Source organism: Aptenodytes forsteri, unplaced genomic scaffold, assembly GCF_000699145.1.
Source record: "Aptenodytes forsteri isolate BGI_AS27 unplaced genomic scaffold, ASM69914v1 Scaffold453, whole genome shotgun sequence".
NCBI lineage: Eukaryota > Metazoa > Chordata > Aves > Sphenisciformes > Spheniscidae > Aptenodytes > Aptenodytes forsteri.
The window spans coordinates 464,010-487,616 of NW_008795674.1; the positions used below are offsets into that span (position 1 = coordinate 464,010).

At 41.0% G+C, this 23,607-nt stretch overlaps 1 protein-coding gene across 2 annotated transcripts in view; it reads left to right on the plus strand.

Moving 5' to 3' along the window:
* Positions 1–9,864: 9,864 nt before the first annotated feature.
* SYBU (syntabulin) overlaps positions 9,865–23,607 on the plus strand; it is a 28,038-nt gene continuing 14,295 nt past the window's right edge. Inside the window, exons 1-3 of one of the 2 annotated variants that reach the window (XM_009282583.1) lie at positions 9,865–9,885; positions 18,408–18,475; positions 19,133–19,232. In XM_009282583.1, coding sequence (XP_009280858.1) covers positions 19,133–19,232 — 100 coding nt within the window. In that variant the 5' untranslated portion in view covers positions 9,865–9,885; positions 18,408–18,475. Of the gene's footprint in view, positions 9,886–18,407; positions 18,476–19,131; positions 19,233–23,607 lie in introns of those variants that run through there. The other variant, XM_019472944.1, reaches the window with a different exon arrangement.

Consider the following 23,607-nt stretch of genomic DNA (forward strand, 5'->3'; position numbering starts at 1 on the left):
TACCTGCAAATTGCCTTGTTAACTAGACTGCGTAATACTACGGGCCATTGAAAGACAGTGGCGTCTCTGTATATGAATGATTGTGACTCACTCCAACAAAGTTTTCAAAAACAGGAGTTGAAGCTTCTTTTTTGCTTTTTCTTTCAAATTTCAAGGTCTGGGTTCAGTGCTTATTTCATAACTTGTTCTTTTCTGGTGTAGAGATTTTTTTTAAATCTTGTTCTTTACATGCGTGGCACAATAAACACGCTCTGGTACCGTGGCTGCACTGTAAGCCCCGGGGTGTAGGCGCTGCAACAGGAATCTCAGTGTTACCGTTCCCTGCTCCCTTGCTCCTGTGCACGGTCCTCTTGAACTCGAAGACTATTTGCCAATTATCCCAGCTGGTGATGGATGCTGGGGCTGAATTCGCAGTGCATATGTCAAAAAAATGCATGTAGGCTTTAGGCAGGCTTATTTAAGCCAATGTGAATGCGCTACTCATATTGCTAGCCACAGACCAGAGCAGAAGGGAATTTGTATGGATGTTACTGGACAAAATGCTGTACCTTCTCACACTCCGGTAAGTAGTTTCTTTGCTAGAGCATTGAAGTAGGTTGTATTGTAAACCAGCTAGCCTTGGAGGCTACACTATTAAAATGTGTGTACTTAAATATATATTTCTGAATAGAAAAAAGTAGAGGAAAACAAATTTGCAGTATTTTAATAAGGCAACAGATTGAGGCTAGAGAGTTATTATGAATTACTGAAAATAATTACCCCTTTTATTTGTGTATGTATATATGTATGTATTATTATGGAAACAGTGAGCTCTCCCGTTCTTCTTGTTTCTTGTTATAAGAAGAAATATTTTGTTTAAATAGTTCCTTACTGGTTTATTTGTTGTTTTTTTAGTCTGAGTTACTGAATCAGAGAGATATGCTTAAAAGTGCTCAAGTATGTGATACTGAAAGTTAGCTTCTCTTTCCTGCAGTCCTTTATGCTGCACTGTTCCACAGTCTTTTTGCCATTTTTTCAAACTTCTGAAGTGGAGGTCTTCTCCAGTGCATTTGTTTGCAGCACTCTGTAAGGCAGTTCAGTAATCACTGTGATATTAATTTGCAAAAACGTTGAAACAAAATCTGCTTTCAAAAACACATGTATGGCCTTTGCATAAGGGTGACACTGGTGACATGCTTCCTTTTCTCACTGCTGCTTCCCTGGAGAATTTCCTGCTGGGCCGGCTTACGTGCAATAATTTATTATTGCTTCATATTGTTAACCACCAGTTCTGTTTCTGCAGCACAGGGATCTGTTCCAAACATGGAAATGAGAGAAGTGCCTAGGTACTAAAGAGCAAAGCCTGCCTGTTCCTCCGTTTTTGGCCTTTCCCTGCTTCCCTTTCAACTTCACTATTTATTCCCTCTTACTAAGTAACGATCCTTTTTTTCCTGTGCCACACAACAACATCTGGAAGCCAAAATATTTGACCTTTTGAATGTTTGTTGTCACCTTTTTATGTTTCTGTCAGCACTGTGAACCTTTAAAACCTGACCCAGAGCCTCCTGAGGTCAGTAGAAGAGTTCCCGTTGTCTCTGGCGCATTTTGGATGGTGTCCTGAGAACACTTAGTGCCTCACCCTTTCTACTACCCTGTTTGTCGCAGCTTGCTGTGTACTATGGACTGAATTCTAAGCTATATCCTGTATTTTCTTCACCAACAATGTGTAATCTAATAATTTTGTTTTAAAGTGGTTTTCATGCAATTTTCTATTGAGTTGAATGTTGCCATGCGTATTGAAGAACATCACAACTTGTAGCAGAAATGAACCTTTAATCAAAAGTCTTTGATTCCTTTTGTATTAAGAGAGAAACTTGATATTTTAAAAGAATTTCTACATGACATGTTTTTACCCTACAGTTATAGGATTAATACAAATCCTTGAAATTTTGGAATGGTGTTTTGACATGTATGTATCACCAAATACGGTGAGTGGGTTCTGTGGTGATGCTGAGTGCCAGTCTGGGTTTGGTGGCAATTAAAAAAAAAGAAAGGAAAAATATGCATAAAGCAATAATGGATATAATATATGTGATTTCCACGCATCATTAGAAGGTAAACAGTGCAACCTTACGAGGTGATGTTGAAGCTGTGAGGATCACAGTCATACACTGTCAGCCGTAGAGGCAGAGCTATATGAGGATGAAGAAGTATAACATGTTGTACCGTTTGAGGAACAGGTACAAATTTCTATGTATGTGGTCTATTTAAGGTTTTTATTTAAAAAAATGTTACCTTCAAAATTGGATAGAATATTTATAATTTCTTTGCTGCATAATGGAATTAAACACATAAAAGCACACACACAAAAGGTCATCTATATATACATATATTTCACACAATGTTGATATGAAATGGGTAATATTCCTCTCCCACCAGAAGTAGCAGCAGTGGCTCCACTTCCAGCTATGGGCCTCAGGAAAGGTTAGTGAGGTCTACTAAAGTGGTTAAAAACCCCTACCAAACAACCAAGATTCTTCTTTGTCTCTTTTTCAGACTCCTTCCCCTCCTGACCTTTAGTTAAAACTTTCCTTTAAAGTTTTCAAATAGATTTTCAGTCCTTTATCATCTTAAACCCATTGTCCAAATGTTATCTGTGATGTGATATCAAAACTCTAGGAGCTGTGCTATTCCTGACCGCAGCGCTCTCCTAGTAACAGTACTATTTTTACTGATATTTTTACTAGTAAGCCTTGATGCTTTTGTTCTGTAATACTAATACCATTAGTGGTGCTATAAATGTAATGACAAAGCCAGTAAACTACAATTATATAGTCCTTTTTTCACATGGTTTCCCAGAACTCACGTCAGTCCTGCTTGTTAGTGAAATGTTCAAATAGAAGGAAGGTTAGTAGATTTGCTGCCAAAGTCAATTAAAATTTGCTGCTTCAGTGTAACTTTGGTATTGTACAGTCAGATGTCAAGAGCTGATACCTTTAAGGACATGTTTATGGGAAATACTGCATCGTAAAAGATGCCCAAGCTGTAGAAGGGGGTCAGTCCATCTTCTTTCACCTTCCTCTCCCCTTTTCTGCAGAATCTGAACCTATCACCGTTCATGCCATGCTGTGAGTGAGCAGAGGGGACCTCTTGCTGAATTCAGTGAGCAGCTTCCATACTAAATTTTCGGTAGTGACCATTAATGGTCAGCCTCTGGGTGTGATGGAAGAAAGGTCAAAGGGGCTGGTGAGGGACAGGTGTAAAAGTTGCCTGTATATTAATGATAGGAACCTCAGCAACAAGCAAAAGGAGTTGAAGATGTTTAGTCTTGATTTTACTTACTTCACTACTGGGTTAGATTTTATGACTAGAACATTAAAATCAATAGTTCCAGCTTGCAAGATGGACTGGGAAAAATAGGGTGGCTCCCAGCTGTGGAGTGTCTAAAAAATGTAAAGGAAAAGTATGATCCTAAGCATGTAGGTTGTACGGAACCTCTGGAGATCATTTCATCCAGCCTCCTTTTTGAAGCAGGACTGTTTCCAGCACTACGCCACATCAGCCATGGCTTTGTCTGTCCGAGTCTAAAAAACCTTCAAGGACAAAGAGTTTGCACAGCCTCTCTAGGTGACCTCAGGGAGTGGTGGAGCTGCTAGCCTGCCTTCCTTCACAGGCAAAATGGAGCATAGTTAATTCAGGTTCTGTCTGCAGAGACATGGAGATTAAATGTGGAATTAATTTGCTTAGCAGGATTTCGTATAAGTAGGCCTCCTCTCTTTTCCTGACAGGGCTATAGTTTTGGTTGCTCTTCTGCTTTGCTTTAGCGTACTTGACTTCTGGTAAGACACTTGCCTCACAAGCAATAATATAATAATAATAATAATATTCTGAATAATTTGATTAAATACCAACCGCAACAGATCTTAAAAATAGCTGTAAAATGAGTTTAGAATTGATCAGAAGGACCAAAACCAGTAGCATTTTTAGGACTCTACTTTTAGTGAAGTTATTAAATATTTTTATCAACAGTCTGTGTGATTTTGCAGGTTTGCAGGTGACAAATTGTTTGTAGCAAATGACTAATCTTCTAGAGTACATGAAATCACCTACTGGAATGGCTGCAGTAAAAATGAAATGTTTTAGTACAAATAGGAGCTGAGGAGAATATTCACACCTCTTACCTTAATCTGTACTCCCTAAATCATTGCTGGGCAGGTGAGGGTGCCTCCAGAGGGCCATTCAGTGTCGTGATGAGGTGGGAGTTAGACTCCTACCTATTGAGACCCTGATGGTGTGCATGTCAATATACTCCACCTCTGTCTTTCTATGTGTACTACTCATTGTATACTATTATGTTTCATCCTGCTGCTTTTACTGTGGTCCTTTGTGTTGCCCAGTTGTTCCAGAATGATACTGTGAATCTCCTGTTAGCAATGTTTTCTGACTGGACGGTGAGCCCTTACACCTCACTGGTTCAGCTGCCCAAGTCAGAACAGTGGTTGTGCTAGTCAATGGAAAGAGATGAGATCCTCCAGACAAGTGACTCAGAGTAGTGGCATGACTGGAGAAGCCTAAATTGGGCTGTTCTTCTGATTCATCCTCCAGAGGAGCCTCTTTCTCCCCATTTAAAACAGAAGGAGACTTAGCAGGTGGAAGCTAGGTGATATATTCCCTTTGGTGTCTGTCAGCAACTTTCATTAATGCATAAAACACCCCTGTGCTACAAGAGCAGTCACGAAAAGACCAAAGCAACATGTAGGGGGTCAAAAAATGTGGAGCAGAAAGCAGGTTGGGAGATTATCCTGAAAAATTCTGAAATACCCTTAGTGGTTCACTGTCAATAGCCAGCTCGCAGTGCACCATCCTGACAGAGCCGTGGCTACCTGGCCTAAGAGATCCCAGGATGAACGGAAAGGGAACCGTCAGGTAAAAGTCAGGGAACTCTTTTTGCCTTGGTACATTGAACTTGTAAAAGTTAATTAGAGGCCCATGTTTAATTCTGGAATCCACATTTCTTAGTGGAAATGCAGAGTATCTACAGCCTGAACATTGGTCAAGGGACCTTAAGAGAAGATGAAAGTGGGACAGTAGACAAGGGATCAGGTAGGGGATGGACAGTTCGGACTCATAAAAGTGCATAACTAGATCTGGCAGCTAGGAGTGAGGGTAAAAATAAGTCAGTGGTTCCTCAGCGAGAGCATCATTAATTATTTGGATGCATTATGTAAGGAGGTTGTAAATTCACTGTTTCTTGAAGTCTTCAGGAAAAGGCAGTATTTTTCTAAAGAAGGCTCTAAAGCATATTCCAGTGAAATTTCTAAAGCCTCTGTGCCCAGAAAATCAGAGGAAATCATCGCATCACAATGTATGGCCTTAAAGTCTATGAGAACAATATTTTTGTCAGTTGTTAGAGTATTATTATCTTTAACGCTGTTGTTTATACTTTGACTTTACTATTTGAAAGCTAGTCAGTGCATGCAAATGTCAGAGTGCTCTGAGCAACTTCCCTGATTGTTTGTTTGAGGAGACATTATCCTGTGCTTGGCTTTGAAACTTGGCAAGCGTGTCTGATCTGGGAGAGGGGTTGGACGTAGAGTTTCAATGATGAAATCCAGCTGATGTTCAAAGGGAAAGTCTACTCCCAGAACACTCTTAGGAGGCCACTGTGAAAAAAGATACCATGAATATTGCTAAGAAAGCAATCAAAGTCGTGTGTTAGAAATTTATGTGTTTTTTCCTCCTGTGCAAGTAAATAATACAGGCAAGATCAGAAGTATGGCCTTTCATAGCAGTATTTGCCAGCTTTCTCTCTTCTATCTTCCTGATGCTCACATGCCTGAGAAGGTAAATCAGGTCTATCTGTATTCCTGAGAAGTCTGGACCTGAAATCCTTACTGGGGCAAAACTCTTGCCGAGTTACAGGACTGAATCCTTAACTGACCTTGCTGAAAACGACATTCACATCATGCCTTCAGCAGAAAGTGAATCCCATTGCGGGCTTGTCTGGTCCTGTTACACGCTTTCCAACTTTGGAGATAGATTCCTTATCTTGGCCCATTTCTGGGCAGGTGGAGGTCTTCAGCTCCTTCTGTCAGAGTTGTCAGTGGGGTTTTGGAGGAGGCTACAGGTCTGCAGGAACTACTGAACCCACACCGCCACGGTTGCATCCTTCCTCCTGCAGATGAGGAGCAGAAGTGTTTGCTGCGGCAGTGAGCAGGGCGGGCAGTCAAGCTGTCTGCAGGACGGGGCAGGCATCAGCTTGATGTGCGGTCAGGGTCCACGGGGAAGTCTGCTGCTCTTCTGTGGGGAGTTCACCGACAGTATTAAATACAATTAAATAGCCTGCTAAGGCTTTGGTAGCAGGGAAGAATGAAGATACGTGCAGGCAGTTTGGCTTGCACCGAGCAGTTGGATAGCACCTCAGTTCACCAGGGCTTCTCCTTGTGCCAGAACAGTGAGTTGCAGGTCGGGTGGGGGGTGAATCCCCCCAGTGTGCAGCAGAGCTTTGCTTGCCTTTGGTGGTGAGCACCAGCGTTTTGTATGCAGCTGTTCCTTTCTGTGGTAGTAAACATTTTGATTATTCAAAAGGCACCAAAAAAGCTGACACAGAAAAATATTTCTCTGCAGCTTGCCCTAGATTTGGAAACTTTATCATTTTGTTCACATTTCTGACTAATACTAGGTAGAAGGAGTAGAAGTTATACGTTATATAAAAGATAACAAACTATCAGAGGAGAGGGAGTACAACAAAATTGTTCATTTACTTCAGCTGGGATGGGAATGCTCACCTGGTTATTGATGAGTCTAAAAGTCACAAGGGGTGTGAGTAGAGGAGAGCTATTGCTCTTTGTGCCAGGCTCCTTTGTTCCTTTAATAAATGCCCCACTGCAACGAAAGCTGAAGTCCTTAAGGGTAAAAGGACGATATGTAAATATGACATAATCTGATCATACAGTGTCACCAGTGTGATATCAGAGGCAATGGTGGGGGGAGTGGTAATTAAAATATTTATTTTTATATGCTATTTTTATATGCTTTCGTTAGTTACTCCATTTCCTTATAACAGTTAGTTTTACATACTTGTTTTTTTAATGCCCTAATTCTTAACACTGTAGTTTACTTCTTTCATTGTTTAAAGGTTTTATCAGCTTCTGAGGTTCTTCCAGGTAGCACCCCTATAGATTTCTTCACTGAGAGGGTGGTCGGTCACTGGAACAGGCTCCCCAGGGAAGTGGTCATGCACCGAGCCTGTCAGAGTTCAAGGAGCACCTGGATGACACTCTTAGTCATACGGTTTAGCTTTAGGTAGTCCTGCAAGGAGCAGGGAGTTGGACTCGATGATCCTTATGGGTCCCTTCCAACATGAGATATTCTGTGATAGCTTTGGGAGTTATTTATACATAAAGTCTCCCATACAAAACACATCTGTGAGGTCTGCAGAACCTGTCCAGCTATTGCAGTGATTTTATTGGTGGAGAGATGAAGGAAATAGTTTCCTGTTTGTTTTTTTTTTAAACACAAAGTTTTGAAAATAGTGGCACATAGAGAAACAACTACGTGGAAAGGTCATAAGAAAAAATAAACTGCATGAACCTGCGCTTCTTTCTGAATATATTTGATTTTAAATGTTTGTGTGCTTCTAAAGAGAAGACGCTTTGGACATAGCTAAAAGAGCTGCTTAAATGCAATTCAGAAGCTCACTCAGCCGTGTTGATCCACTGCCCTGTAGGTAGCATTCATTCAGCCTGCAGAAGGGACTCTGGACCCTTGGGAGAAGGAAACGGACGCTGATCTGGGAGGAAATTCCCGCCTTCTCTCTTCTCTGTGTTGAGTGATATTGTGATGTTGATGGGAATGGAAAGGATAAAAAGTAAACTGAAATCACGTGGGCAACAATCCTGCTTTGGTCAGGGTGAATGTGGGGATGGGCTGAAAACCTTATTAGCGGTCTTCTCCTTCCCGGTATTTTTCTAGGAACTAATTGTGAGTTGCAGAAGGCAGCAGCAAGATGGCAAAAGGAGATGCTTGTAGGCTTAATTGAGCTGATTTGAAGGAATGAAATATGATTAAGCTGGATTAGGTGCTTTGCACCATTACTGCCCTTTGTGCCTTGGGAGGTAATTCTGGCAGTAGGCTGGGCTGCCCCTGTGGCTTGGCATCATGTCTGGCAGCTTGCAGAGGCCTGGGCAGCAACACCTCAGGCTGCTGGCTGCTGTTACGTGCTAATGCATATAGCGTGCTTTGGACGGTCAGCACCTATAGGTACCTTGCTCAGCACTGGAGGCAGGACATGGAGAAATGAGAAGCAGAACATGGGAACAAGTAAGTGAGGGTAGGGTAACTGGTCAGGCACAAAGGAAAACTGGTTCACATGAACGGATGAGGTTGTTTCACTGTACTGAAGGAGCAATAGTTAACAATAGCAAAAGCTGCTCTTTCCTGCGGAGGGGAGGCAGGCAGGGAGGAGGTTAGATAGTTATAAGGTGCCTCTTTTGCCTCATAAATGCACAGTCATATACTGACTTTTTAAACAATCTGCCCATGCAAAGCTTATTGCAAGATCAGGCTTGACCTAAATTATGAACAGGGTGGAAGTGGAAAGTGCAATATGGTCATGCAAATTATTTGGCTCAGTTGCAGGTACTTCTTTGAGTTTCATGTTAGGTAAAGATAATGCACCGGGAGCAGAGTGCAATTGCATAATTAAGATGGCAGCTTTCATTTTGTCCTGGGAAAGAACAAACAATTACATTTCTCCAGAAGAGTAAATATTCAAGGCTTCCCAGTGTCAGAGTAGCCTGTTTGGTTTTGTTGTGTATCTCTGAAACCACCATGACTTTTAGAGGAGCTGTGATTACTCAAGATTACAGGAGATGTGATTAGATGAAGGGGGTGTTTGATATGTGGATGTCACCTGGACTCAGACTTCTTACTTTGCATTTAATTGTTAAGAGCTGGAGTGTTTGTATTCCTGGAGGTCAGGAACGCGGGTCTATTCCTGAGGTGGCTGCTGATGCCGTGAAGCGCTGGTGTGCCCTCAGAGGAATTCAGCTTTAAACAAAAGTAGTCTGTGCATAACACACCCTCTTCAGGACCAGGGAAGGAACGGATGTGATCATGGTTGCTTTAAAAGGAAAAACAATTTTGAGAAACCTTTATTATTTATTAGTGAGCTGTGTGATCACGGTTGCTTTAAAAGGAAAAACAATTTTGAGAAACCTTTATTAGTTCCAGTTAAATGAAAATCCTGACTTTGTGCATATGGGCTGTAGGTCACTCTCTTGTTCAGATAGGAATATATCTTGGAGAGCATGTGGCCCATGCTTGCTTTCCATCCGGTGTGCACTACACAAGCCGTTCTTGTGTCTTACGTGCATTTCTTCATGCCGTAGTATTCCCTAACCTAGCTAAGTCAAAAGAATTTATCTTAGATCCGAGTTTTCATTACGTAGCTCCTGATTTTGTATTTTGTCAGACTTAGTGAAACAAGCACTTGCCATTTTAGTCTGCCATAAGGTATTCAAGACTTCTTCACAAAATGGGAGAAACTAATAGCTTCTTACCAGGTTTCAGAGCCAAGGTTGTGCATATCAGGTAACTGACTGTAAACAGTTGTAGTCCAAACACTTCTTTTTTTTTTTTTTTAATTCTGCTAATGTTCATGTACTTATTAGTTAGAAATTTTGATGTTTTCCCTTTTCTCTTCAGATGATACTGGCTGGGGGAGTAGCCAGTCAGTATCTCCAGTTAAGACTCCTTCTGATGCTGGAAACAGTCCAATCAGTTTTTGCACCGGCAGCGATGGAGAGTTCTCCAGGAAGAAATTCAGTCCAGGGACAATGAGCGAAGGGAACCCGCAGCTGGCTCGATATAAGAAGGAGACAAAGACAAGCCTTGTAAAGCCCGGTAAGTATAGTATAGTTCCTTTCATTTCTTTAATTACACTCTCTAATTGACTAGTGTCTAGATACATTGTGTTGCACTGCCTGTGATACAACTAATGCTGACAGTAAATAAAAAAAAAAGTTGGGTTCTTTCTGTGGAGCCACCTGCAAGATTTGAAAACACTATCGGTATTAGCTTTTTCATGGAAATATAATTAATTGACATCTTCACTTTCTTTTATGAGGTTGGATGGTGATGTCAAATAACAACTGAAATGGATTTTATCCTATCTCATGGTAATTACACACATATTTCACTGGCCAAAGATAAATGACTCTTACTATTGAAGCAAAGAATTATAGTCTTTTGATGTTGTTAGATTTATTGTTAGATCCTGCCTAAAGTTTATGCTGCCAGGCTGTAATAGCTCTGGGGATACAACATGTCAAACCAAAGCAAGGTAACAGGCAGCCTACGTGTGGGAGTTAGGCAGATGTAGATCCATACTGCATTGGCTGAATCAAGAGCATGTCTCCCATTACCTCAGGCTAACGGGCCTCCTCAGACCACCAACTAAATCAGCACCTGCTTGTCGCACATCCAAGACTAAATATCCCGGTGTGTCCTTGGCTGCTGTAATTTTAATCAGTAGATATAAAATATTGTTGTGATTCATGTACAGGCAGCTCTTGATTACAAATGGTCAGGATATTTGTGCTGTTATTTAATTAATCATGGAGACAGAGAGGGTGTTTTGACCCAGTGCAGAGCAGCTGCAGAACTGACATGGTTTATGAGCTCAGGTACCTCCTGGCTATACTGTTTCCAGAGCCATTTCACCTCTGGAAGCAATTTAGATACTTTCACGAGGAGCCAGCTCAGATTTACCAGCACCATGTTTAATCCAGAAACAGTAGAGAATTTGTCGCAAAAACTCTTCACTGTTACTCATTGGAAGGGCTGATGAAACCTGACTTACCACTATCCCTGCAAAGTTCTTCAAGTCATTTCATAGCACCCGTGTTATTTGTGGGTTCCCGGTCTCCCATTGCTCTGCATAATGGGAGATAATATTTTTTCAAGGTTTGATTTGTGCTCCATTAAAATCAAGGAATCTAACACAGGTAGAAGGCAGTGAATACGGTATATGGCAGTCAAATCTGCAGCCATGGCTATGACAACCATTTTGTATGTGAATATGGATGTAGCTTACCAAAATGTGGATAAAGAATTTTGAAAGTGTTTTTTTTCTTCTGAAGAGTCTTGTACACATGGGAAAAGAGTTACGCTTTTTTTTTTTAAGTAAGTTACTTCTTTGTTTTTGCTTATTACACTTAAATTGACCTATAATATCAAGCTACTAGCCTTTTGCAGTAATAGTCAGAAGTAATCTTCGTTTTGGTTGATGGTATTATTTCAAATCTTTGAATAGACTTAGTTTAGGTATTTAAAAACTATGATTTTTAAACAGTGTTTCTTTCAGATATTAGGCTTAAGTAATTTGACCTATGGTTGCCTGTGTCTCCTTTCTTATCTCCATCACCGCTAAATTCTTTTGAATTTCCTGAGCAATTTCAGCAAAATTTGAAAGAGAGTACAAGAATCAGTAAGGTTACAAGAATGCAAGTTGAAAGGCTGAGAGGGGGAAACAAAGGCAATCTGAGTAGAATTTTAATATGCTTCAGGTGGAAAAAAAGTCAACACAGAGGAGTCAAAAGCAACCTGCTTTATTAGTTCACTGCTTATGGAGCTGCTTTTAACGCTATTCTTTGGGCAGACAGATGTACTGACATCCTCATACATTCATTTGAAGCTCTCATTTGTCATCTTGCAGCTTCCTCATAACACGGCTTTGTTCTTGTAGGTGGGCCATTTTCTGTAGCCATCAGTACTTTTGCACTGATTGATCTCTAAGGTTGGAAAACTTGTCTCTACAGTTCAAGCGTATCACTCCTAGGATCCGTCAAAACTCTCAGAGCAGGAACTGGGTCTGATTTACAGAGTACTTCTAAGATCCTCCTGCCAAATATCTCACATCTTTATAGTGGAAAGTTGTCAAAACCCACATTGTAGTCAGTGTGTGAGCTGACACAGGTGAGGGACATTGCTGACATGGAGAGCATGCCAGGGGACAGCTGGGGTTCATTTTCCTCACTGTTGGCCACAGGGGTTAATGTAATTCTCTCCCATTGCTACCTCTTGGCTTCAGGTGGATCCAGTCCCCTCCCCATGACCTACTTGCACATGAATTTCTGGTGGCGCAGTTGGGAAGGTCTAGCCCTTGTGCAAAGAGGAGGCATCATCACATAGCAAAACACACAGGGAATAACAGGGGAGCAGTAGAAGGGAAGTAGGACCTGGGAGGAGAATAACAGCAACGTGTCCTTGTCGTACGTAACCTAGTTCTGCGTACAGCTGGATACCTCAAACTACAGCACAAAAAGAGTTGTGCACAATATCTTTCTCTCTACCAAAAGCCCTTACTGATTTATGGAGATAATCTCTACTTTTTACTTATCTGAAATGTCTTGTGATAATGACTACATAGCAGGAGCCAGACAGGAGAGACAAAAATCCAGCCTACTACTATCTTTTACAGACTCTGTCCTGCGCTACATTTTTGTAGGCAAGTACATCAATCAGTGTGCACCTTCAAAATGCCTGTAATTTTGCCGAAAATTTATCTGTTTCCAGGATTGTTTTCTTGGAACATGCTGAATCTCAGAAGTAACACTCACACAAATATTTAGATAATTCAGGAAGTGTCAGAGGGGGATCGCACTGAGAATGAACCCTGGGACTTTTTTTTAGGCTGTTCCCAAGCTCCAATGCTTTTCTCCTACTTTAGCAACATCACTTCATCTTTCTTTTCTATACTTCAGAATACAAAATACGACGTAGTTTTTTTTTTCTCTAACAGCCTAAGGCATTGTTATGTGGATCTAAGTCATCTTCAGCTCTTGAATTATTAGCAAACTAGATTCGGATATCATTCATAATTTATGTTGCTTGCATAGCGAGCCATACTTAATCCTGGAATGCATTATCACTGCATCTTGCTAAAGCTCTGAAAGATTTATAATCATGAAGATGTTATTCATTTGGGATAGTTGGTAATAGGTTTTATTGTGCATTAAATCCGAGTCACAGCAGTGTTATAGGTGAATTTGGCTTAAAATCAGTGACTGCGTTCCCAGGAAAGGATGGAGAGGGCAGGTACATTAGGGAAGATATAAAACATCCACTCCAGGAGGAAGTTACGAGCCTTTTAATTTTAGGATTTTAGAAGTTGTGCCCTCTTTTGGATGTGATTCATTTATGCAATTTTAAAAGAACAGAAAATGTGTTGCAGAAAATGGCCTCGCAAAAAGGCACAAAAAGCTTAATTAACACTGGTCCTAGTTTTGTATTAAGATGCTGTGCTGAATCCTACAGTTTCAGTAATGAATAAACAGGAGCATAAACACTTCTACATATTCACATTCTTGGTGTACTCCTCCTGCAAAGATCCATCCGGAATTCCTGCAACTCATGTCCACATCTTGTTAAGAATAATGGGAACTGTTTTGCTTTCTTTGACAGTCTTTCTCATCTTTTTTTTTTAATTCCATACAAATGCTTAGTGCAGGGATTCAAAATCTGGATCTGCAAGCTGCAAAGTACTGATAAACTTAAAAAGACGTGGATAAAGAAAGGAATCTTGGGCAAGAGCTGTGTCAATAACTTTTAAAAGGCTTACATGTTTGAAATAACAAGAAGCTGTACTTCCATTTAAGTGTCTGTGAGCATCATAATTCAAGAAGGGCACCTGATCAGCTGACTGTGTTCAATGTTTCTGGCAAAAGTTCTGGTCTTTACTTTCTTGCTTTAGGTGTCATGGGCACGCTTGGGGCAGTTTACTGAATGAGCTGAGGTTACTGTTGGAGCTGTCTCTTAGGGCCCATGGAATTGCTGAAGTTTCACGTGAAATTATTAAGACTTAAGATAAAACATGGAGACATTAAGCACCACTGCATGAAAGGAGACCTAGGTGAGCCACACACAGTTAGGGTCAGCTCCCGAAACCTGTGAAGACTGGCTGTCCATCATTCACAGCTCAGTTCAGTATTAAGCATTCCCCGTAGCAGCAGACTACAAAAAAGTTATTCTTCTTCACTGCTGATAAAACATTTGGCCATCTATTACTGCATCTGGGTAAAACAGTAACATTTTGGATTATACGGCAGTTGAACTGCAATGGATTGTATTTCAAGAAGGGTGGTCATTGAGAACTCAGGCATTAAAACTTCGGTCTGTTCAAATTAATGAGCAAATCTCAGAGGCTTTCACCACATAGAGCACCTACGTTTGTTGGACAATAGGCAATGAGCAGAAATTAAGGAACGTGAAATCCATATGAACACAAGAAAACACTTTTTTTTACTGTGACAGTGGTCAGACACTGGCACAAGTTGCCTAGAGAAGTTGTGGGTGGAGTTTCCATCCATGGAGATACTCGAAACTCAGCTAGACACAGTCCCGGTCAGCCTGCTTCAGCTAGACTTGCTTGAGCAGTGAGTTGGACTAGGTGGTCTCAAGAGGTCCCTTTCACCCGCAGCGACTCTGTGATTCTGTGTTGTCCGAACCTTTTTTCCTTTAAATAGTGCATCACCCAGATCTGTAGTTAAGTAGTTGCAAGGCACAATTTGTGCTTTTCCTGCCCGATCTTTCACGTCTGTGTACTACCATTTCACTTACAATGAGTTCATAGAAATGAAAGAATAAAAAAAGTAACTTTTAACAATCACTATTCAATTAAAAATGTCATTTAACTTTGAGCCACAGTAAGTAACGTTGTACTCAAGCATGTGTTGCCAGTATGATCTCCTCTACTTTCTTGATTGTGAATTTGTCAAGTCACGAGTGAATGAGATGGGATGTCGCCGTCTGAACACATTAATCTTTGAAGGCTTTAGGACTATTAGGAGTTTTAGGAGAGACAGGTGGAGTGGACTGTATTGGACTTAAATTGGTTGTGAGTACAGTGTAGGTGCGGGTGCTTTTTTAATCAGCATTGGAGCTGATGATAGTTAACAAAAAGGAGGCAAGGGAAATGACCCTGGGCATTTGGGAATATTACAGTTAGAGCTAAATAAGCCAAACAGATTAGATGATAGAAAATGCAGGTGTTAGCTGCAAATTATGTCTAGCTGTTAGAAATGTCTAGCTGTTAAAACATAATGCTCTTCCTCCTGATTTTTTTTTATTGTCCGGTGTGTGAGGATTAGATTCCCAGGACAGCAAATGTCCAGGAACTTATTCCTGGGGGAACCCTGTGCAAGCAAAGAGTAGTCACTAGTTAATCCATTAGTGTAAAATTAGCAGATAAGTTTATCCATATTGCTGCTCTACTTCCATATGTGTCTGTATTCTAAAGGCAGTCACTTTGGTTATTTTAAAAAGAAAACATTATAGCTCTGATTTAGGTTATATTACTGACATCTGGCTGTATGATTTTACAGATCTTTGTTCAGCTCACTCCCTTTCTTCAGTATGACAGTGTGGGAATAATAGTGTCTGACTGACATATACGTATGTATGTGCTTCACTTGAAAAGCAGATGAGTTGGTGTGTAAGTTCTGCGAGAGGATTGTCTTAGAGGTAATTCTGGAAATATACTTCACTCTCAAGAGCTTCGCCTTTCTGATTGCAGAAGGATGCAATGATAGGACTTTGTCTTATCTTGGGAAGGCTGATAAAGTATTAGAAAGACATTTTTTACTGGTGCATTTATCCAAGGATACTATATCTTGTATTTGCATGGCTTTTGTTCATTCTCTGTACCAAATTTCTGCAAGCAGTGGGAAAAATAATAGAACTGTTGTCCCCGTTGTTCAGGAACAACAGTACAGAATACAAAAACAAGTTACAGAATGTGCTAACTTGAATAGATCCTATGGCATGCAAAGAGATTCATTGTTCTTTATAACTACTAGTTGGTACTTCTACCTCTTATGTTGAAATACTCTTTTAAAATGCTGCTGGTGTACTATATTCTAACACAAAGTCACACTGTTTGGTTGTTTAAAAAAAACAGACAACAGAAAACCTGTATTTGGAGATAGCAATCTGCCTTGACTGATCCCTAAAATGAATTGGTGTGCTTAATTTTAAAAGCAGAATCACACAAAGGTGAGAGCAACGAGAAGACTGGTGACCTCAGTGTAATGTGTCTCTCTTTCTGCTGTGACTTATTTAGCAGTACTTTATAACCCACATTCCAAGCCTGCACCTTTTCTGAGGGAGGGATAAATAAGAACAAGGGTATGTCAAAGAACATTTAACCCGGTTACAAATGCAGGATTTGATCAGGGTACACCATGCTCCCATCCTGCAATCAGTCATAACCTTACTCGTGCAGTGAAGGTGGGAAGACTCGTGTTTCCATTCCTGGGAATATTCATATAGTTAAATACGTGGTTGGTGTCAAGTGCATAAGAATGCTGAAATTAGGAAATGAGCTGCACCTGATTCAGTGTAGTTTAAACAATTGGTCATAGAACAAAAACAACTTGTGTAGACGGATCGAGTGAAGTAAGTTGATAACAAATGATGGAGCATCTTGCCTGTGACCATAACTTGTCCATATTTTTTTTTTTTTGTACCTCCTTAAAGTATTTGAATTAATAATAAGCAATCTCCTGATGTGGCCTTGTTTATTGATAAGTGCAAAGCATAAATTCTCTGAGGGGTGCAGGGGAGCTTGCAAGTGAAAAGCCCAGGTTGCCTGAGTAACTTAAACCAGATGAGGATGGCTTTAACTTGAGCATTAGGTTTTTAAGCAGCTCGATATTTGGCAAAGAGCAGATACACAGTGGTCAGTTACATGTGCTTCTGGAAGGCTTTCCATCTGCTTTTTAAAACATCACCTTGGCAATAAAAAGGGAGGAAGCACTTGAGCATGTGTCACTTTCTCAGATGTAAGCACATGGTTCAAATACTTCACTTCTGTCCCACACCTGATAGCAGCCAATGTAACCATCCTGACATTCAAATCCAACAGTACGCAACATCTATTTCCTGTGCAGTTTTAATGTCACTCTTCTCCCTTTCTTATATGTGCACATCATAATTTTATCTGGGACAATAAAGTTTCTGAGCGAGCGGCTGCGTGGTGCTTAATTGCTGACTGAGATTAAACCACGACACTAACCCAGGGTCTAACAAATACAGTTGTGGCAGTTTTCGACCCTGCTCCTCTTTCTCATTTACTTTTGCTCTTCTTCCTTCATCTTTCATTTTGGGCCTATACAAAATAGCTACTGCTGATTTTTTTAAATAAAAGTGTTTCCGGATAATAATTCTGTATGCACTGAGCCCTCCTGCATATTTTACTGACGGGATCCGCTTTAATTTCACGTCTGTTGCTATGGAGCTGTGTAGATTTGCTTACTTGACCTGCCAGCACAGGGAGTTATTAAAGACTCAGTTGCCATGGGTACCGGAGGACCGGGGTGTGCTTCGCAGGGGGATGAACGTGCACATCTCACCCTCCAGGAGCGAGGATGCCATGTCTGGGTTCAAGCCCGTGCTATCTTCAAAGCTTGCGCCCTAGAGTTGAGCATGGAGGGGCGTCGCCCTGCGAAGGTTTGGTGCGTTGTAGCAGTCAGTGCTGTGAGGTCTGGCAGGCAACCGGCGCTGTGAAGTCCGGTGGACGGCGGTGGGGTGGAAGCTGCTGTTGGGGGATCTATCATTTGCATAGCCCAGCCCTCCCCCCCCACATACTTCACAGTGTCTGGGTTTCCGTTGCAATTTTGGAATGCTCCCTCCCAGTTGGGTCAACAGACCCAGCACAGCCAGTAGATTCCGTTGGAGCTTCTCTGTCTGGCATAAATCCCTTGGTATTTGTGATCCAGAAGAGGTGACATTTGAATCTACAGGTCTCCTTAGACAACCTTCACGAGCTGTGGGCTGCAGATGGGGACTGGCTCTCTTTCTCTGGTCCAGTGACTGGTCCCATTGCTCACAGGAGGTGAAACAGCTTCAACAGGTGAATCTTCCATTTCCCTTCTTCGGGGGGTTACGGGAGCTGTTTCGGAGGTGAGGGAGATGTGAATTCACGGTCTTGAGCCAAGTTGGATAGAGCAGAGATGGCCTGTAATTTATCTGACCTCAATTCCGTGTCTGAAATGTAGCTGTAATCGTCTCCGCCTGTACAACTGCACTAAGTCCTGTTTTGTTTTAAAGGAGATAAAACGAACAAAATCAGTGAATCTCGTGTGCGGTCTTTCTGACCAGATACCTAAGCGTTTACTTTAGGATAAGATGAATAGTACCTTGAACTCACTGGTTATACTGACTAACTCCACGTTGACTAAAAATGGGACCAAGGTTGGCTCGGACATAGGTGTCTACATTAGAGACATCCACATTTAGTCAGATGAATCCCACTCCCGTCTCCTGTGTTCCTCATCAGGTCTCTGACAACTCTGCTGTTAGCCCTTATTGAAGCCAAGTACAGTCTCTGTCTCTTTTATTTCTGTTTGGTTTGTTTTTTTTAACAGGAAGGTCAGTCTTAGACATTCAGTTGTGGAAGAAAGTTTGTGTTTGAAGATCACACGTGGGTCTTCAAGTAGGTCTAATTAGATGCCTTCTCCTCTTCTGTTCATCCCTGGCAAGCTTAGGCACTCTCTGTTTGTCCTGTTTCTGAGGACTGCTGCCCAACGTGCCTAGCGTTGCACAGGGAAATTCTGTATCTCATTTTGCACCATGAATTCGCAGGAATGAAGTATTTTTAGGACATAAGCTAACTAAATCACAGTAAAGTGAAAAAAGTGCTCTGTAACTTCCGAGAGATAATACTGGAATATAATTGGAATATAAATATTTTGAGCAAAAGATGCTTAGAAAGTTAGGTAAAAATTATTAGCATAGCGCTATTTTTTTAGTTTGGATTTATATATATTTTAGATTTAAACTTTGAATTTAAACAAATTTGCTTGAATTGATGTGGAGGACTTTGAAAAAGCCAAGTATTTCTTTCAAGCAAGAATAAGCCAAGTAGCAGCTACAAAGAGTGTTTCGGCTTTGAAGTGTTTCATATTTTTGAACCCAAATCTGCGGTTCTTGTTAAATTAAAGTGGCGTAGAAAAACAATCTTTTAATTCTGTGTCACAAATTTTATGATCCACTCCCTTCTAAAAAATTATTTTAGATCTTGCTTAGTAGAGACATGGGCAATTAGTGGTTGAGCTGTGGCCTCTCAAGACATGTATCTCTCTTTGTTCAGATGACTCTCGGGCTGCAGCAAGCACCCAGATGTCACAGCGAAAATGAAGGATCCAAAAAAGAAGCCAGCAAGTTGCAAAGGAGGAACTGGCAAGTAAAAGGTGAAAGCCTGAGTCCCAGCTGTCCTAGATAATGGCCTGCCCAGCTGTGGGCTGGTGGCACAGGCCACCTGCAATTCAGGGTCTTGGGCACAAATCTTCTGCAGTTAGGTACTTATCTCCTTCCTCACAAAGAAAAAATAAATAAATAAAAGGAGATCCCTGTTACTTAGTTCAGTAAAGGGAAAAGAAACTTGTATTTAGATCTGTTTGTGCCACTTCTGGAGGATGGACTTGAGCACAAAGGAGAAGGGTGCCCTAGTACAAGGTTGCTGGGCAGGCTGAGGGGATGCAGGGAGTCTGCTCCCAGGGAAGCTGTTCCACTTCCCATAATTTAGTAACTGCTCTGTTGGGGGTTTGAAGCCGAGTTCCCAGCAGACACACTATAACTGCTTTCTCTCTCTCTCTCTGGCCCATTAATTGTCCCGATGGCTCCAGATGTACAGAAAGTGGGACACCCACCGTTAAAGGGAGATTCTCGTCTGAGGATGCCTGCAACCTCGAGCTTAGTGTTGTGCTTGGTCCATTTGAGAGCCACGGCTCAAACTGCAAATCGGAGTGAGTAGGGGATGCGGATATGGGACTTTTGCAGGGAGCACCCGGGCCGCTGGAGAGGATGAGACCTGTGCCAGCCAATTCATCTTTTAGCTCCAAACGCCTTTTGATAGAGATGCAGGTCTCCTGGGGATTGTGGGGATGTGCTCCTGCATCTGGAAGAGATGGCTGAGTGCCTGGCGTAAGAAGGGCACTGGGGTTTAGAGGTTGGAGCTGAGGTGGGTTTGGAGGATGGCAATAGCTGTGGTCTTTAGTCAAAACAATTTCTTTTTGTATATTCACGCAGGTTTTTTTTCTCTCCTCTGCTAATCCAGAGTGGAATATGAGCCAAAAAAGAGAAACCGATGCTATACACACTGCACACTCTTAAGTATTTGTTTTAAAATGTGTGTGAGGTCAAGCTAGAACATGCTTTGCAATTTGTGTATTTACTGCAGTGAATTTTCTGCTCCTTCTGGCTATTTTCTGTGGTTTTCAGCCCACTTCACCTCCACAGAAAGAAATACTGTGCATACGAAAGCGGCCATTATGAATCTTCCCTTAGGAGATTTTTTTTTTTCTGCTCTGCTTTTAAATTACAATCTGTATTATTCATGCCAATGTTTAAAATAGCTTTCTGATTCCCCGGTTAAAGTATTCTGAATCTACTCCAGCTACATTTTACTATGCACAACTCCCACCAACCATCAGTTTTTATTTCAAGTCATTTTTCATGAAATAACACGCATCGCAGCCAGAATCCTGTGTTGCTGTTACATGGTTTTCTTTACAGTTTTCCGGCTCTATTCCTTCTCCCCGTGATAAACAGTGTTGCCAATATTTCTTTTTATCTTAGAATACACAAATTGCATTCTGTGAATCTCCCTTCATAAACAGTGCCCTGTAATCCTGTTACCGTTATTGTTGACCTTTTTTGGAATTCCTCCAGGTTATTAATGCCTTTTTAATGAGAATCCTGGGATTTAAACTGTTTTCTGAGCAATGTTTACTCAAGAATTGATAGATTATTTCCTTTTCTATTTTCCCTTACATCCCCTATTTCTTTTTTTGTCTGACATCTTATTATGTTCAACATGGAGCTATGCAAATAACTGATTTGGGAGTTTGCTGCCAAATCAAAATATTTAAACCTTTGTTTCAGACTGAACAAAGATGATATTCAATCTAAAATATTTAGAATGTTTGGGGACATTTTTTAATGTTTTTACCCCCTTTTTAAAAGAAAAAAGAAATTTGACAGTTTTCAAAATGAAGGCATCATTTCAAACAGAAAGTAGAAAATTCTGTTTTTTCATTTTCTGGCCATGTTTGACTTCAAATCATAAAAAACCTTTGTTTCAGACTGAACAAAGATGATATTCAATCTAAAATATTTAGAATGTTTGGGGACATTTTTTAATGTTTTTACCCCCTTTTTAAAAGAAAAAAGAAATTTGACAGTTTTCAAAATGAAGGCATCATTTCAAACAGAAAGTAGAAAATTCTGTTTTTTCATTTTCTGGCCATGTTTGACTTCAAATCATAAATAGTTTCAGTGTTCTCTGAACTTTGTTTTTTGGTGACCAAATTCCTACCTAAAAGTTTTTGTTTCCCTCAGAGTGATTACTTTAAATACTTTTTGAGCAGTATTGAGTGGATATGTCTATATATTCCTTGTGTTTATATATCTGTATTTGTACATAGGCTTGGAAAGCTAAGGGAATGTCTTTATTTTAGTCATGCAAATCTCTCATTTGATTTCACTTTGGTATAAAGACATTGGGTATGTTGGTGGTTACTGCATAAACAACTAAGCAGGTCTTTGCAGATAGTGGTGGCATTTTGAACACTTGGCCTGTTTAAGCAGTGGTCTTTTACTTGCTTTTATGTACCTAGATATCTAAATCCTGGTGAAGCTGTGTTTTAGATGCCTTCACTATGTTTTGGTTCTCACTTGAAGTTACGATTCTGAGCTCAGGAAGAGCCTAGGAGAAGGGAGAAATGCATGTTCCAATAAATAAACCAAAATTAAAAAACATTAAATAAAACCCAGCAGCCGGAAGAGCAACTAGATAGAGGTTGCCCAACTTTGCCCAAACCTTTAGATTGTAGAGCTTAGTTTTCTCAGGTGTGTTGGGTGTAGGTGGTGGGTAGGGTCTCCTGATGGAGGTGGGAGCTGTGGGAAATTCAGGCCTGTTTGGATTCCACCATGTAGCAGGGGGTAATGAAGACAGGCATCCTAAAAGGGGTGGATTTATGGAGGAGATGGAGAGGGGCACGATAAGCTGCAAGGACAGGAACCCCATCTCCGCATCCAGTTCTTACTGCTGGCTGCAGTACGTGTTCCTGGTGGTGTGATGGGGAGATGTTGTACAGCCTCCTCCCAGTTCAAAGCTAAATCTGGCCCTGCCAATCCCAGGTGGATCATTTCCCCAGTAAAGCAGACAGCAGAGAGCTTTCCTTGGGCCGCTTTTGTGTGGACCCTGATGTATTTGGTGTAGTGTGAAACACCCACCCCGGTCTTTAGACAGGAGCCAGGCACCGAGCTGTTGAGTGATTTTAACGCCGGCCCGCTTCTAGCCTGCCCAGAAACAAGAGTTTCACACAGCTGAGAAGCTTTTCTTACTGAGACCAACGGGAGGTATCTACCGAGGGAGGTGGCAGATAGGGAGGGCGCCGCTTCCAGAATTCCCCCCGGGAGCTGGGGACCTGGCATCCTTTCATAAATCCAGCTTTCAGGCACTGCAAGCTGGACATCGCTTCCCCAAGGAGCTTGAAATGTATCGCCTTTAATGTGACATAACAAAATAGTAAACCTACTTTATAATAGCGTATTTTATATATACTGTTACATAAAATGTATTTAAAGGAAATGAAAATTCTGCAGGGTTTGTTTCATATTTTATTAGTACTACAAGCCTTTACTTGCTTCAACGCTGAGGCACTTCATTACAGGTCTCTATTCCTTCCTTCTGAAATTCTGTACGTAATAGGAAGCTGTTGGCTTTCGAAATCCAGGCAGGCTGTGACTGTTTGCTAGAATTGGCAGAATACAGTGTGACCACAAACCCTCAAGGATTAATAAGCTGAAAAAACACAGGCTTCTTGTCTGTCAAAGCCTTTACTTGCTTCAGCGCTGAGGCACTTCATTACAGGTCTCTATTCCTTCCTTCTGAAATTCTGTACGTAATAGGAAGCTGTTGGCTTTCGAAATCCAGGCAGGCTGTGACTGTTTGCTAGAATTGGCAGAATACAGTGTGACCACAAACCCTCAAGGATTAATAAGCTGAAAAAACACAGGCTTCTTGTCTGTCATTTGTGCTTCTTGACGATAAGAGTGCTATTGGGGAAAAAAAGCAGCAAATGACAGCAGTCATAACTTGAAATGCATTGCCCTCAGACTTACCTTGGCTTTATAACTGTAAAAAATATAGTTTAGGCAACCAATCAATATACTGGGTAGGGTTTTACTGTTCTTTTCAATAGATGACACTTGAATTCTATTACTTCTTTGTAATCATTTCAACGCGTGCATTACAGTAAATATTTGATTAGCTTATGACAAATTTTGCTTTTCATCCTGGGACTGCAGGGTTGTTTAGTTAGTTACCTCCCAGATACGAAACACTCGTTCCAGTGTTTCTCTCTTCCCTGTTGAAAACATGTCAGGCTGATTTAAAATGTTTTATGCACATTATAATGAAAACCGTATGTCTTATATTAAGGGTGACTGTGCAAAAGCTTTCAGCTGAATCAGGTTTAGCATGTGATTTCATGCATTTGCATATGCTGTGAACGCGTGCCTGCGCAGTTAATGGCTGTGCATCAGCCAGCCTCTCTCCTC